This window comes from Cryptotermes secundus, unplaced genomic scaffold (assembly GCF_002891405.2).
Source record: "Cryptotermes secundus unplaced genomic scaffold, Csec_1.0 scaffold162, whole genome shotgun sequence".
Taxonomy (NCBI): domain Eukaryota; kingdom Metazoa; phylum Arthropoda; class Insecta; order Blattodea; family Kalotermitidae; genus Cryptotermes; species Cryptotermes secundus.
The window spans coordinates 1,827,322-1,844,918 of record NW_019739943.1 but is presented as its reverse complement, the minus strand read 5'-3'; the positions used below and the strand labels follow the sequence as shown (position 1 = coordinate 1,844,918).

The following is a 17,597-nucleotide window of genomic DNA, read 5'->3' as shown; positions in this document are numbered from 1 at the left end:
TTTTACTACCAGTAGCTCACTGAAACACTTACTGGTACAGCGCTGTAGCTACAGCAGTACTGACATCTTTACCAGATTATGCTAACATATGCAGATTAATGGACTGCCTCTGTGGTCTAGTGATCAGTGTTCCTGGCTACAGATCCAGAGGTCCAGGTTCGATTCCCGGAGATACCAGATTTTTTCAGAGAAGTAGTGGATCTGGAATGGGGTGCACTCAACCTTGTGATGACAATTGAGGAGCTATTTCAAGGAAATGGTGGTTCCGGTCTAGAAAACCAAAATCAATGGCAGTGGGGATTCGTTGCACTGACCACACAACACACTCTATCCTCAAAAGTTGGCACTAAACTTTGTCGACAAGCGGTAGTCACTCGGTCGGTATAATTCGCTTGCGGACTAAAATCACGGAGTTTTTTATGCAGATTAATGTCATTATTTGAGTTCTGTTCTGTATTGCAAACTGGAATAATGTAAAACACAGGTGTACACATACCTGAGAACCAGCATACGATGTGCTCTGATTGATGACAACTTTGTGAATCTTACCAAACTTGCCAAAGTACTCATGTTTCTTCAGAACCTAACAAAGAATATTAATATTTTTAAATTAATTCTAATTATACTGATATTCTCAGAACCTAAGACACTAGTACTGGAGTAACATACAAATTGCAAAATATAGCTTCTGATTCTGTAACAATTTTAACATATATATGTTTGGCTGTGCCATAGCTCAAGCGGTTAGTCGCTAGCTTCCCACAACGGCAGCCCAGGTTCGATCCCGGGTCTGGTTAAGTGGGATTTGTGGTGGACAAAGTGGTACTGGGGTGGGGTTTCTCCGAGTACTTCGGTTTCCCCTGCCAATCTTCATCCCACCAAATTGTCCATCATCATAATCACTCGGGACAGGCTACAATACGCCAATCAGTGGCCGCCGTGCTGAGTGGGCCCAGATGGACTCCACCCCCCACTAAGTGAATTTAATTAATTTTAACATACATAAGTTCACATATACGTGGACACAAACATAAAAAGAGAATCCATTCACATTTCTTAAACAGACAAATTATTTATAGAATTTATAGAAAACATCAAGTATTTCAATGTGTTAACTTTATTTTTTAAGACATACAAGGAGCACACTCCTTCTTCAGAAGCCAACAGCTATTCAAGAATTTCCAAAAATTGTACAGGGCCCAAAGGTTCATTACCATGTTCATAAGAGCCCTCCCGTCGTCCCTATCCTGAGCCAGATCAAACCAGTCCATACCACCCCATCCTATACCTGTAAGATCCATTTCAATATTATCCAACCAATGATGTCTTAGTCTTTCTAGTTGTCACTTTCCTTCTGGCTTTCCCACCAATATCTTATATGCATTCCTTTTCTCTCACTTTCATGCTATATGCCCTGCCCATCTCTTCCTCCTTGATGTGGTCATTCTAATTATACTTGGAGAAGAGTACAAGTTATGAAGCTCCTCATTATGTAATTTTCTCCAGCTTTCTGTCACTTCATCTCTCTTTAGTCTAAATATTCTCAACACCCTCCATCTATATTCACCCCATCAATGTTAAGACCAAGTTCAACACCCATACAGAACCACAGGTAAAATTACAGTTCAGTATATTCTATTTTTTACATTTTTAGACAGCAGATAAGACAAGAGGTTGTGGACTGAACAGTAGCAAGCATTATCTGAATCCAACTTTCTCTTAATTTCCTCTTGAATCATATTTTGATTTGATACTGCCATTCCCAAATACTTGATCTCGGCCACATTTTTTTAAGGATCTGTTGGCAATCTTTACGTCATGATTTTGCCCTGGATTCTGGTGACGAGACAGTGACATATATTTAGTGTCCTCATACCAGGTTTCTAAATAGGAACCACATGCTGCAAATTTTTAATTGAAGTGGCTTCAAAACTGTCAATATTAAAAGCAATTCTGCCAAGTCACTGTATAACTAATTCCCAAGTGGATACAAATGAGGACTATGAAATGCAGTGCTCCACCTTTAAACAACACTTATGAATTCAAGACCACATTTACAAAAATCACAATATTGATGTTCTTATGCTATTGGGTCAAAATCCTACAAACCTCAGCATCTGCCAACCTCATCGGAAGCCCAACAACAAAAACAAGATTTCGTTGTACAACCCGAACATTGGCAAGATGTTTCCGATTCTCTGTAATTTTTTGCTTTCTTTGCTGATCTTTGTGCCTCTTTTCAGCCTTCAGACGAGCCACTTCCTCCTGAGACAGTGGTTTGAAATCTGCTGGGTTCTCTGGATATGCCTTACGACAAGCTGGGCACAGGCCATTTTCATCTGTCCGGATTCGGTGCCAGCAAAAACGACATATCTGACAATAAAAAAAGCAAAAAGATATTGCTGCAGTTTTAATAAATCACATTTCCCTCTCAGTAACTTGACTTGCATTTCATTACAGAAGATGAACTGCATAACATAATGAACTCACCTAGGACCCCAATACATTATAAGACTGATTCTGAATTATACATTGTCCACAGAATTTATGCAACAAAAAGCACTGCCAATACTGCACTTTTAATGCATCTAGACTCAGCCTTATGAACCTTGCTCAATCCCTGTATCCTGGTTTGAGGGGGGGATGGATTAGGAGCATCTCCAAGCTGTCTCCAGGGAAAGTTCCTGCTGGATTTCCGAAGTTCATGGAGACAGGGGTTAGTGATGGATAAATATCGAACCTTTATAATATGTTTCTGTGTTTCTCATGATATGACAATGATGGCAAATACTTTGAAGGTTTACATTCAGTTTAAAGGAATGACTATGCCACATAGCTGTGGAAAATGGGTACCGAAATCCAGATTTCACCACACCTTGAAGACAAATCAGTGGCATCCTTACAAATGAATGTTAGGCACTGAATGATGGGGATCCTCATATTCAAATGGAGTTATGTGAAAGGGTACTGGCTAACAGATTACTGGACAGTAACCCTACTTGGTTTTGACCATGGAAGGAGAATACTGGTGGTCATGTAATGGTAAGGTGCGGTCTCTGGAAACACTGAATAACTGGCTTATTAATCTTCCACAACATAGTGAGAGAAAGGAGTTACAATATGCTTATGAGCAACACTTTTATAAGCATTCTCAATGAGGAGGGTGGAACACCCAAAATTGTTTCAGCAATGTGGCACACCTCTTTACACTGTGCAGCGTGAGACTGGGCGGATGAACAGTTTCCTAAGCAATGGACTGAAAGGCAGTGGACTCGTGGAAAGGCCACCATGAACCCCTGACATTACACCTCTTAACTTTTATCTGTGGGGAAATCTGAAAGTCTAGCAATGTGAATGATGAAAAAGTATGCAATACTGGGCCTCTTGAAGAGTGAACTGTCACTGTACGCAGTGAGAACACACCACAAATAATCCATACCATTCACTTGGCCTGGCATAAAGATAACATTTTTGTGTGTTCGTTGTGTGAATGACAGATATACTGAGCAAATATTCACGTGCGTGTGTTAAACTCCAGTGCTACCTATGGCTCCTGACCTTCTTTGGACACCCTGTAAATTATACCCTGGTAAACATCTGTGCCCTTCATTCCCTATTATGAAAGGTCCATGAGTGTAATGTTCAATGACACATTGACTTCAACTTCAACTATTTTCGTCCATAACTGAAGTGAACACAATTGGATATGTCAAAATATAACAGTGAATACATCACATGTCAAAGTCACATTAAAATTACACAATGATCTATGATGATAATATAACAACAGTTATAAGGTACATAACAATAAAAGATGCATAAGAACAAAAGAATCATCATCACTGGCACGACAGCCCTTTGTGAGCCCTGGCCTTCCTCAGGATTGCTCACCATTCTTCTCCATTTGATATTACATTCCTTCCAGTTCTTTACACCCAAAATTCTTATGTCCTGCCACACACACATTCTTCCCATCTCAATCTTGGTCTTCCCACTTTCCTATTTCCTTCTGGTTTAGTATTAAGTATTTTCTTAATCGTTCTATTCTCGCTGGCACGTATTGTGTGTCCAGCCCATTCAAGCCTTTTCACCTTTATAAATCCAATAATGTCTGGTTCATTAAATAGTTTGTGTAGCTCATGGTTATACGTCTTCCTCCATATTCCATTGTCTTCCACTGGTCCAAAGATATATCTCAGGATCCTTCTTTCAAATATACTTAACAGTCTTTCATCCAATTTTGACAGTGGCCAGGTCTCAGAGGCATAAGATAGCACTGATCTTATAAGTACTTTATACATCATACTTTTGGTTTTCCTCGGTATTAATTGGGATTTCAGGTGTTTCCTAAGGCCATGGAGACATTTATTTGCTGCAAGTACATGCTTTTTTATTTCATCACTGATGTCATTTTTACAGTTAACTTCTGATCCAAGGTAAGTGAAACTACACACAGCCTCAAATTTATATGAGTCAATTTCAATATATGCAGGTCCATTAGCACAGTCTTTCTTGGTTACCGGCATGTATTTTGTTTCATTTTGGTTAATTTGTAGATTCATCTTTTTTGTTGCTCTTTCCATACTAAGAAAAGCTTCTTTCATAGATTTTTGGGAACAAAAGAATAATATCAATAATATAAAACATGTAAACACAATATTAAAAATTGCAAACCAAAAGATGATCAACAAACTAGTCATCAATCTAACACTAGTTGAAAAACTCTTTGAAGAGAACAGGTGCTGCACAGCAAATAATTTTTTAGTATCCTCTCAAAAACATTAAAATTACTAACACTTTTCAATTCAAGGGGAAGGCCATTAAATATTTTACTTCCCATATTGATTACACTCTTTCTGCAATGATCGGTATTACAAAATTGGACATACAAATTATGTTTACATATGGTATTGTAGCTGTGAAAGTCAGAATACTAAGACCATCAGTTGCAGCAGTAAGAACAAGCACTGTCCAAAATAGAAAACATTCAACAGTAGCTTCAAGAAGACAGTACGATCCACAAAATTAGGAAGTATACTACCAGAAACTGATGAAACACGTGTAACGGACACCACCATATGATCTACAAAGAGCAGCAATGCAATGAAGATTCCTGATAACAAAGAGACTCAAGAAGGCAGGATGAGGAGGAAGGATCAACAGCACGTTTAGAAGTGGGGAATAAAGCATCAAAGCTTTTGGAAGTATATTTAAATAATCAGGTTCCTACACAGCAGACAGGAAGACAGATGGTACCAAACAAACTGATAGGAAGCATTCCTCAACATTTAATCTACTCTTACTTCATCAATTTCTTCCTTCTATCTGAAGAAACAAATATAAAGCTTAATTGCACTGCCATACATGTTCACTGATTTTGTCAAGTGTATGTCCAGCAATTCATGTTGGAAAATGAAAGTATGAGACCCATAATGCAATGAGCACAGAGAACTGAAATCAATGCTGCAAGAGGGTATACTCACCTGGTAGCCACATGTGCAGGGGAAAAAATTGAGGTCATCAACCTCAAGTGGTTCCATGCATAGTGGACATTCGACCTGCTCCTCACCGCTCTGATTCAGTACTGACATGATGACCACAGCTGTACACTGCTAATTGGCTCACCTCTTGTACACACCTGTTTGTCAACAACGTACGTATATTAAAACATACTGAAAGAACAATTATGACAATTCTGGTTCTTATACGAAGAAATATTGTCACAAAAGTTCATAACGTATACAAAAAAAACTCCGTGGCTTGAGTCCGCAAGCAAACTATACCAACAGAGCGCCCGCTGCTTGTCAACAAAGTCTGTGACAATTTTAGGGGATAGAGGGTGTTGCATGGTGAGCACAACAAATCCCCATGGCCATTAATCTCAGTTTTCTAGACCAGAGGCGCTATTTTCTTGAAATAGCTCCTCAATTATCCTCATGAGGCTGAGTGGACCCTGTTCCAGACCCACTGCTTCTCAGTAAATCTGGTAGCGCCGGGAATCGAAATCTGTTGCCAGGAACTCTTACAACTAAACCACGTTCCAAATTTCTAACTGATGGGAGACAGATATTACTGTGCTGTAAAAAACCCACAAAAAATGGACAGTATTACACAAAAATCCCCCCCCGGTCTACATCTTTGCTTTTATACATTTTTTAATGTCGTGAATCTGTAATGGGATACACATATATGTTCAATCTGGTACCAACATAAATTAATAATGAATTGGCCTGCATGAACATAAATATTGTCTACTGTGAAGAACAATGAAACTTGGATGCAGATGGGCTAATAAGATGCATCCAGAATTTTTTGTCGGCCAGTGTAGTAGCATAAAGTCAAACATTAAAAAACATATGTATTTGTTGGAATTTCTCAGACTTAATATCCACCTCAGTTACTGATAAAAAAAAGAGCCTTTTTATTGTCTGCTTTTTCTAGGGTGTTATGCGCAATCTACAGGTCTGTAGGTCCACAAATTTCCCACCCTTGTATCAAGTTCCAATCACAGTCTCTCATAAAGGTAAAGCTATCCTTGTAACAGACCACTGAGACCCCAACATTTTCTAGACAATTGGCTAACAGAAGGTGGTGAGGCTGTCAGCCTTATGTATTTGCTACACTTTACCCCCCAGGAAGATGCCTGGTACTCATTTTTCATTAGAGGCTGAGTAGGCCCCAGAGCCATAGTGCAGCTGGAAGGATTAGATCAACTGAAAAATCTGATGACCTCAGAAATCGAACCTGAGACCTTCCAGCTTGCAGCATTGTGACTCAACCAACTATGCTACCCTACTCGCCACACTCTATTGTTGTTCAAAATGCCAATTACGTTTCTGTAACATAATTAACCCTACTAACAGTGGTTTGTAGGTGAAAAGGGTTAAATGACCAAGTTCAGTACCTTGTCCATGAGTGTTTGTGGCATGTCTTAACAAACCATTGTATGACTCCATTTAAATCAATGAATCACTATGACATGCCAAAAGAAAAGTGGTAAGTGCTTTAAGAATTATTATTAGCCTCATTACAAATTATATCAGTTACTATGTAAGCAATGTGTGGTACTCATAAGATTAATAACATTCCATGTTGTAGCAGTCACCTGTGATCCATTCAAGACTTCACTGTACCTAACAGTTCACAGACATTTTGTCAACGTTTAGTCAACGGAGTGTAAATAAAATGAGAGTAACATAAAGACAATGTGTATCATAAACACTAACTGCTTTGCAGATCAAATTCTGCTGCTCTATCCTGACAGCAATGTTCGCCGCCATCACTGGTCTGGTGTGTCTCCAGCATGTTCTGGTACTACAGATGCTGCTGTGTAGGCCTATACTATCTTATAAATGACCTGCCCATAGAAATGGTCTATACTGCCCTCTACAATGATCATACAACAGCTTCAATTATAAGGACACTCCAATATATGTCCTTGAGTATGGACTGAACACTTACTGGGAAAACTAAGTTTCTTTTGCAATACAAATTTGAAAGCAATATGATCTTTCTGTTTTGACACTTGGGGACTTTATTCCATCAGAATGGAAATGAAATTTTTTAGATTCAAGCAGAAACAGTACCTTACAGTTCATCACCAGAAAACCTTCTTCTGTACGAAGGGTTCATTAGTTCACGGTTATTCAAAGTCAGAAGGCACAGGGAAAAACCGGTTTCATTCTACTCCTGTGTTAGCAGTCATGAAACAAACTTTGGCAAGACATGCTCCAGTCCAAAATCTATGGTCAAAATAACCTCAAGAAAAACATAAAAAATTCCTACTCCTTCAGCCATTTTAGAGTCAGTCTTTCTTCACTGCAAACTAAATCATGCACTTGAAACTACTGATACATCTTTCCTACTTGATGGAGCATGTCTAGGATGTCTGTAACTTATAATGACTATTTGCTCCTATTCAGAATGATGGGCTTTTGGCTTCTTGTTGCACCTCCAAATGCTACTTGCGCCAACCGCCAAATTTCTGTGTCCATTTCTTGTAACTCTTTACAGAACGTAATACATATGCATTGTTCTGTGTTCTTGAATATTGCGAAAGGACAAATGAATGCCAGAACAGTGGAATGAATGGATGGAGCCATTGCTAGGCAATGGCATGTAAACACATTTCCACAGCAATTAATCAACATTCAAGAATAGAGAAACTGTTGGAAATGATGTTTTCTATGCTGTCTGTGCTGTGGTTATATAACAAGGCCACCAGCTGAGTCAGAATCAGGGGCATAATCTGCTGTACAATGCCTGGATTGACAGAGGCCTTGTATATATTGTACAGAAAAATAATAATTTGGACTAGAATTAAGTTGTAAATATATGTCAATACTGACATGGACTGACTAAGACTGACAAATGACAGACCCGACCTCTCATCAGAGAGGGCATCCCAAATGGACAGGACAGCAACTTTCATAAAGAAGAAAACACCTGGTCATGAGCCCCAGAGACCGACTGACTGACCGTCAGTTGCAACATGACTTGGACTTTGACTTGGGTCAGAATCAGTCGTTGCCAATGAGTAGTCAGTCGACTAGTTGCGAGATGGCAGCCAGCCAGCAAATATGTAAGCATGAAGCAGAGGACACTATTGGGATCTGTTGGCAGGCAACACCTAGTAATGACAATTGTTAACTGCAAAACATGTAAATTAGCAAAAGCATTATAAATAGGTGTGGTTATGATTTATTACAATGACAATGTGGCAATTGCCCACATTCAAGCAAATGTGACAACGCAAGTATCATTGCTTAGCAACGGCAATTAAACAGCTGTGCTTCAGGGTTATGGGCAGACTGTGTAAATTTACATTTTCTACATTCAGCAAACAACTGTTCCCGTTAGTTTTTGCATGTATAAGCAAATCCATGTTGGACAAGGGTTTACTGCATATCCTGATTTCTCCGCACATATTTCAATTTTCCCATCATCATTAATCCCATGCACAGTTAATACCTGTCTGTAGTAATATTCTGTTTTAATCGCTCGGTGTATATCCTTTGATGTACAGAGAATGGATACGGAGCGTATCCCAAAGAAAATATTATATAGTACAATAGGTGGTAGGAGACGTGCTGGGAAACCAAGAACTAGATGGATTGATGCGGTGGAAGAAGATGCAAAGAACTTAATGGGCATAAGGAACTGGAAGAGAGCAGCGCAGGATAGAGAGGAATGGAGGGGCTTGAAAAGGGAGGCCAAGGCCCGACATTGGGCTGTTGCGCCGAAGAAGAAGAAGAAGAAGAAGAAGAAGTAATATTTTACCCATCCAAATACTACGAGAATATGCGGGTGGATTAAAATTCTCATGTGGTCAAATTGGTCCTATGGAAGATTTTGAACAGTTCTGTTAACTCTTTTGTTTCAAAGTCACTGACCTTCTCTTCCAGATGTTCTCTTAGGTTTCCTGGGAAAATTCTGCACCTGTGTTAACCAGACAAACTACCTTGACAGCAATAACAAACTCATCTACAGGATGTAGTATGATTACTAAAATGTTAAAACTGTCTGAAAACTTACTAATTCTCTAATAGAGTTTGTTCAGATTGAAGTACCATTAATATCACAATAAACGTTGTATGGAAGCAACAACTCACAACCATAACTCCTGGTATTTAACCCCTCAAGCAGGTAACCTTAGTGCATAATCACCAGCCTTTACAACACACTATTAGCAGCAGTCTGAATATGTCCTCACTGACTGCAAGCTCTCAGAAGCACTGTCACTGCTCTGGTACCTCTATGATGAAGGCCAAGCTACCTGTGGCATTATATACCTCCAAGAATTGTAATTTTCACTATACTAGTTGGTTCCTTCATCTGGATGATTTCACAGGACCTATACATAGTTTTGCAACCTTGCAACAAGCTGCTTAGTGGTTTCAAAATGGCACTGTCTAGTACAACACTCGCACCCAAAAAGGAAACAACACATCACAAGACACGGTTTACGCAGAATATAAGAAAAACAACCCCCATAGTGGAAGAACCACAGGCAAGTTTTAATTAAGACACATAAGATGAATAATCTTAACAAGTTTTAGTGTGTGTAAATTTATTATAGTTGACAAATACGCACTTTTTAAATAATTTTATAAAGACATATAATGGTAAGCAATGCAATAGATTAGCGTAATTAGGGCACCTGATGATGGCACTATGTTGCCGAAACATGTCATGAAGTAACAGGTGAAACTGAGTGCACTACAAGATGGCCACTGTATATAATATCATGACTTGTCTAGTACATTGTGTGGTTTGGAAACTTGGGACATATTGTGAGTTTTGAAACAGGCTAGTGATGAGCGCAATTATGACAGTGAAAGTGACACAGATACTCCTGAATCTGAAGACAGCGCTTCTTCAGTGATAAACTAAAAAAATGAAGAAATTTAAAAAAAAATAGTGCATGATGAAAGAGCTACGAGGACTAGATTGAAAGATCAGGGTCACCGGCAATGCAAAAAAGCTGACAGTTCTTACCATCCTAGCAATATTCAGCTTTATGAAATCAGTGACCCCACAGTCTTTCTTAAGTTTACTGGGGCCTTTCAAGTTACATTCTGATGTTTCCATAATGGACAATATACACGTAGTTACAGAAACGAACTGGTATGCTGCAAAACTGATACACATAAGGATAAACTAAAACCAAGAACCAAGGTTCTGAACTGGAAAGATGCTGACAGTGATGAACTTCACGTGTTACTATACAAATGCTTATGAGAATACACAGGATACTCAGAATAAGGTCCTATTTTAGTACATATTTTCTTTTTGACATGCTAGCGTTTTGTAAGTATATATTACAAGGCAGTTTACAAATGCTTTCATGACTTTAATATAATGATGAAACTGAAACTTGAATGAAGAAGTAATTATTCAAACTAATACAATTCTGAAATACAACATAAAATTTAACAGCCTCTACAGACTCAAGGAAAATATATCCTTGATGCATCCCTGACTCTCTGGAGGGGTAGAATGGGATTCATTCCCTTGAAGGCTGCTACGTCCAGAACAATAACCTTCAAAATCTGTTTCATCTACTGATTATCTGTAGAAATATAAACATACAATGGCATTACAACTGATGCAGTGTGGTCCCAACTGAATAGTTCAAAGATAAGTGAGACAGTTATAAAACTGGTAGAATTATCCTTTGGAAAAAAACCACATTATGCATGAATAATTTTTACACTTCTTCAGATCTCAATTTCCTTAAGAACAAGAAGTTATGGGAAGCGCTAACTGCTTACTTTCCTTTCACTACATACTGAACATGGACTGGCTACAAAACACCACATCCAATTGTTCCTCTACTGTTGCCTCTGTATATGCTGCCATGGGAATGCGTTTACTGAGCCACTGCCTAGAAAACAGGCATCTCTACTGGCTCCACTATTCCACCTTTCAGGTGTCATATCACACTGTTCCCTCCTTAAGAATGTTCAGCAATTTGAGAGGCTGGTATTATTGATGGTAGGGATTTATGGAGACTGCCACTGAGATGGGCTCAGATGCCACAGATACAGAAACACAGACTGCAAGGTGATCTCACACACCTACTTTCATTTTCTTCAAAATAAGGAAAGTAGGCTAAAATTACTAGATCCAGATTAGGCACTCATGGCATTTTATACCTTCAAAATCCCATTACTGACAAAGTAAATGTTAAGCTATAGGGATAACAGGAAAAGAACAATAAATACAAAATTGATGTGGGAAACTACTGCAAGCAGTCATTGTACCAACTGGCTATGGGCTGGATGATCAAGGAGTCAGAGTTCAAGTCCTGGTAGGGTCAAGAATTTTCCTCCTATCCAATGGGTACTGGGGGCTCTTTCCCCAGGTGTAAAGTGGTCAGGGCATAGAGTGCACCGTTCACCTCCAGCTAGTGCTGAGGTCAAGAAAATATGTAACTATACATCACAAAATAAGCAACTATACAACAGTTGCTGCTAGGTAATGACTCTGCAAACAGTGAATGTTACTAGATAACTGCCAGTAAACAGCAACAGAGGAAGGTGTTTTCCGTGTAGTCCGTGCCAAAATGCTGTTAAGCATGACAAGTTATGAGTAGTTAGTGAGGAGTTAATGAGTTAGAGACCTGTTGGGGTTCAGCTGTTGCAAAATGCTGCTAACTGAGGCTGGGGACAGTTTGGGAACCCACAAGAAGCGAGCATCCACAGTTTTAAGTCACAACCAAGCAAGGGCTAATGAAGACCGCAACAGACTGAGAAGACCTAGAATGTCCTGTAGTGGTTTACTGAAGTGTGTAGAACAGTGACATCATAATCCTTACTCGTAGTTACAAGTGGTAAGAGTTCAATGAATCCGATCGTCAATCCAAAACCCGTTTCTAGTCACACTCCATACAGTTGACAATATCTTGAGTATGTCAATACAGAACTATCTGCTGTACGTACAGTTCAATAGTTTTACAATTAACATTTTATGGACAAGCATGATAAATTAGGTAAACAGAACAAAGTAGGTGTCAGAACCCATTTCAAACTCAGTAAGCTTAAATTCATGAAACTAAAGTCTATTTTATCGAAAAGCTGGTTGCAATTCAAGCAATTTCACAAGGACCTCTACATATGGAGATTTCAAGAAATGGATCCCAAATGCTGGGCTTTATATCAGGGACTGAATGTGTGTTTTACTATTAATATTTAAGAGGGAAAAACATTAAAGCTTTGTCAGAAATGTACTTTTATTTGTGACACACTGGGTTCATCTTGGGTAATAATATGCACCACAAATATATTTTCTGTGTTTACAATATTATATTTAAGCATCCTGTTGCACTCTATACGATAAATGATATAATGATACAAATTCCGTCCCAAGTGCAAACAATATATTATGTGTCCTTGATCTTGTTCACCCACACTACATGTTTCGGCCACAGACGGCCATCATCAGGTGTGTAACACTCACGTCGCTGTCACACTGCACTCAGCCCAAAATTTAACATTTAAAACACTTTCCTTGTTATTATCAACATCTACTTCGTTGATATCTGTCTGGATGTAGATCACATTACACACGTTAATTCTGACGTACCTGTAGTAGCACTATAAAATCTTTACTACACATGTAGTAAAGAATAACAGCAGCACGCACACAGGAAGACTACACAGGATAACACCTATACAGTGTGGAAACAAGAACTAGCCGCTACAGCACTTTAGACATAGGGCGAGTAACCCTAACAATTTTAAATTTGGAATTTGGGGAAAAATTTTAAAGGATATTAAAATTAGAACTAAAGATTTTATAGTGCTACTACAGGTACATCAGAATTAACATGTGTAAAGTGATCTACATCCAGACAGATATCAACGAAGCAGATGTTGATAATAACAAGGAAAGTGTTTTAAATGTTAAATTTTGGGCTGAGTGCAGTGTGACAGCGACGTGAGTGTTACACACCTGATGATGGCCGTCTGTGGCCGAAACATGTAGTGTGGGTGAACAAGATCAAGGACACATAATATATTGTTTGCACTTGGGACGGAATTTGTATCATTATATCATTTTCTGTGTACCTGACTTCACATATGCCAGGAACTATGGAATACATCCATATCTAAATATTTATCAATCCATGATGATAGGGGTGACAGAATATCACAGTTCATGAGACAGCAGCATCTTTAAGAGGAAATGATTAAAAAATGGTAAGACATTAGAGAAAATTACAAAAGAGAGTACTAACTCCCTCCTGCATCACCCTGCTAGCATTATACTTAGTACTTATCTAGGGCCGTGCCACAGCTCAAGCGGTAAGTCACTGGCTTCCCACCATGGCGACCCGGGTTCGATCCTGGGTCTGGTCAAGTGGGATTTGTGGTGGACAGTGGCGCTAGAGCAGGTTTTCTCCAAGTACTTCAGTTTCCCCTGCCAATCTTCATTCCACCAATTGCTCCACAATCACCCTCATCTATCAACTGGGGCTGGTATAGTAGGCCAGAAGTGACTGCAGTAAAAGGGACTTAGTCCCACCCCACTAGCAATAAAAAAATAGTAATTATCTAAGCTAAACTCCACTACCTTCACCTTTGTTCAAACCACTCAAAACACTTGTAGGAACTGCCCACATTCAAGCAAGTGTGACAACGCGAGCTTCATTGCTTAGCAACGAGTAAACAGCGGTTGCTAGGCAAAGCCTACAACAATACGGACAGTGATGTGTTTTCTGTATGTCCGACTCTAGGTTACATAGGAAGATACATTACTGTCCGTATTGTTGTAGGCTTTGCCTAGCAACCGCTGTTTACTCGTCGTTGCTAAGCAATGAAGCTCGCGTTGTCACACTTGCTTGAATGTGGGCAGTTCCCACACACTACTGTGAGATGCAATTAACCATTCTTTTCTGGGAATGTAAATTCTATAGAAAATTATATTATGGCTGAAGGAAGAGCTCTTTTTAATTTTCCATGTTCCATTATTTCATGAGGAGAAAGATGTTGAACTGTATGTTCACAAACAGAAGTGCACCTAAATCATAACGCGTTAAAGTCTGTGTCAATGAAATATGTTTTTGATAAATAATTACCAAACTGCACTGAAAAAAAAAGTATACGTAAATGATATCATAATCTTGTACATCACCTTGCAGATGAACAATTTGGAAATTGGAAGATCTCTCAACAGACAAAACTTCCTTCGACTTCACATACAAAATCTTACATGCTCTTAATAATAAAATGCATCCTGGCACAATACTTGTGATCTTGCTAAAAAGCATCTAACCATGAAATATAACTACCAAAACTAAGTTTCTTACTGACTTTGAGGTACAGCCAAACAGTGGTTTAAACCATAATATCTCCATAACAGAAAGCAACAAACATAATTAAAATCATCTATATTAAATTATGAAACCTATTCACATCAAGGCATTGAAAAACATGGTGTTCTTCAAGGACAAGTACCTGGTCCTCTCCTTTTTCTCACATATATCAACAATGTGTCCCCAGGCAATATAAATGAATTATTATTTCTCCTCCAGAAACTAACTACTTTAAAAGCTGCATGAATAATGCCTTTGCTAGCTTGGAAAAAATGGTTGAAAGCCAATAAACTTGCACAAAACGTCTGACAAAAGAAATGTCATGAACTTCTGTACTAACAGCAAAATTTGTACTAATTAAAAATATAGGGTATGATGATAAAGTAACTGAAATGGCAGAAGCAAAAATCTTTCTTGTACTTCAAACTGGGAAAAACATAGTGAATACATTATCCTTAAACTAAGTTCATCATGTTTTGCCATCAGAAGAGTCACATCACATATGAAAACAGAAGCTTTAAAATTAGGATACTCTGTTTATTTCAATTCCATCATGTCAAATTGAACAATTTTCTCAGGAAATTTGAAAGTTCTGCATTCAATATAAAAAACAACAGAAGAATGGTGGGCATTCTCTTGATGAACTCATAAGGTTGGCTTGCATTTTGATATACATATTGTACCTAACTTGATATATTTATCTGGTCTGTCAGTGTTATATTTTAATTATAGGTTAACCATGTCAAGTATGATTATATATTGCTGACAATTTCTAATCCTTTAGGCAATTGGGCAAAAGGATTTCAAGAATGATGTATTTAATGATGTGACTTGTTCAAGTGTTACTGTTGTAGCAATTATGAATGTCAAATAAAAATGAAATGAAATTAAAACAAGTCTCTTGTAAATTTATTTAAGAAACTTAATACTATTCTGATAGCTAGCAAATTGTTACTATCGTTACTATTTGTTGTGGACAACATGGAAAAGTTTCAAACAAATTCAAATATACACAACTTTAAGTCCAAGATACAAATATAATCTCCATGTGCCAAATATTAATCTCAGTAAATGTCAGCAGTACTCGAATTAAGTTACTCAGTAATCTTCCTCCTACAACCAGATGTTTGAATCATGATATAAAACTGTTCAAGCTGAAGTTATCTCACTCCTCCTCCTCTGTAAAACAATTTACCTTAACCAAAAATTCTCAGTTACAAATAGATGAAATCTGAGATGTCTGTAAATTTGTATACAGCTGTCACAATTTTGTATTTATACTGTGCTGTGGCATGTTCTACATCCTTGGCTTAGACAAAAGGATTTACAGAATGTAAATATATTCTACTATAATACAACTATACAGAAACTGTTTACGTAAGGTGGTGTGAAGTGAAAGGATATACTGTACAATTTAAAAGACATTTTAAAGCAAAACGTTTAAGCAGTTACACCCCCAGGTCACTACCTACAACCATGCCAAATCCTTTAAACCAGCCAACAATGGAGTGCAAATTAAAGAACAACAGATATGGAAAACTGGGAGATTACTCTCCGTAACTGATGTGCTAATGGTACATTATATTCGAGAAGGGGTGATGTGAACATGTCACATCTATCCCCACCAAACTAAGGTATTTCTCATTGCCTGATGGAGCCCATAACAAGACCACCACGCCGCCCCTTTGCCATGTTGCTGCTTGGGGAACTTACTTCCATTCCAGGTGACGAAGACTAAGTCACAATGATACAAGAAAAATTAAACAGTGTTCACTTCAGCTTGGAAATCACAACAGATCTACTTCCACAAAAAATGAGGGGATCATTACCACATAATAACCAGACACAATAATGTGTCATAATCAAAATATTCTAACATTTCATGTCACACACGCATTCCTGACTGAAAGAAAAACTCTTTTATCGAAAGTTCTTTGCATATAAACGTTTTTTTCTGTTCATCATTATCATGGCAACAAACAACTAGTTGACATACGTTTATTTTCATGAATGCTGGATGGTAGCTGCATATTAGTAAATTCTTCCTGTGAATTTACTGACCAGAGTTGCTTCTAAAAACTGACGCAAAACTAAAAACAGTGGCATATTCTATTACTTCAGGGCCTGTCAACTGCCATGTTGGTTATTTCGTACGTTTTGCCATACACTTCCGCTTTGGACCTCCGCCCAGAATTCTTTAAAACTTCTTAATGATTACTAAATTCTTTAAATAAAATGCTACGTAATACAGGTTTTTGTATTCTTATGTTGTTTTCCACAAGCTACACACTTCAATTGGAACTTACTGTCTTAATGATCTGGACGTCTACTTCTCAAAATCTCGTAAACTAACGAATTTTATTACACGCTCAAAAATTCTTCAACAATTTTGGATTCTTATACTTATCAGAGAACACTTACTGTGAACCCTTACAGCGAAGAAGGACCCTCAAATTCAGACAATGTTTACTTACGTTTCACTTTCTAGCAGAATGCCAGAATCCGTACCAGGAAATTTATGGTCGACGAAACGAGTTTTCTGCGCAACTATTGTGCGCACTATGTGCGGAAATGACATCAATAGTGTTATTGAAGACAAAAATAATTATTTATAAATAACTTGGCGTTGTTTAGTTGACAGCTGAATAAATGTCGCTACAATTAATTATTTTATCATTGAACATACATATTAGCGATCTTCTAAGGTATAAAACTGACGAATATATTTAAAATGAAATTACTTTGACTCAACGACAATCTTTGTTACCTTGGTAACCAA

At 38.0% G+C, this 17,597-nt stretch overlaps 1 protein-coding gene across 4 annotated transcripts in view; it reads right to left on the bottom strand.

Annotated features, from left to right (window-relative positions):
- LOC111872058 (GATA zinc finger domain-containing protein 14) overlaps positions 1 to 17,367 on the bottom strand; it is a 53,810-nt gene extending 36,443 nt beyond the window's left edge. For 2 of the 4 annotated variants that reach the window (XM_023865563.2, XM_023865566.2), the window contains exons 1-4: positions 17,293 to 17,367; positions 5,484 to 5,638; positions 2,110 to 2,373; positions 497 to 583 (exon numbers count right to left, since the gene is read on the bottom strand). In XM_023865563.2, the coding sequence (XP_023721331.1) occupies positions 497 to 583; positions 2,110 to 2,373; positions 5,484 to 5,591 (459 nt within the window). In that variant the 5' untranslated portion in view covers positions 5,592 to 5,638; positions 17,293 to 17,367. Of the gene's footprint in view, positions 1 to 496; positions 584 to 2,109; positions 2,374 to 5,483; positions 5,639 to 17,124; positions 17,189 to 17,239; positions 17,272 to 17,292 lie in introns of those variants that run through there. The other 2 variants (XM_023865564.2, XM_023865565.2) reach the window with 2 other exon arrangements.
- Positions 17,368 to 17,597: the final 230 nt, after the last annotated feature.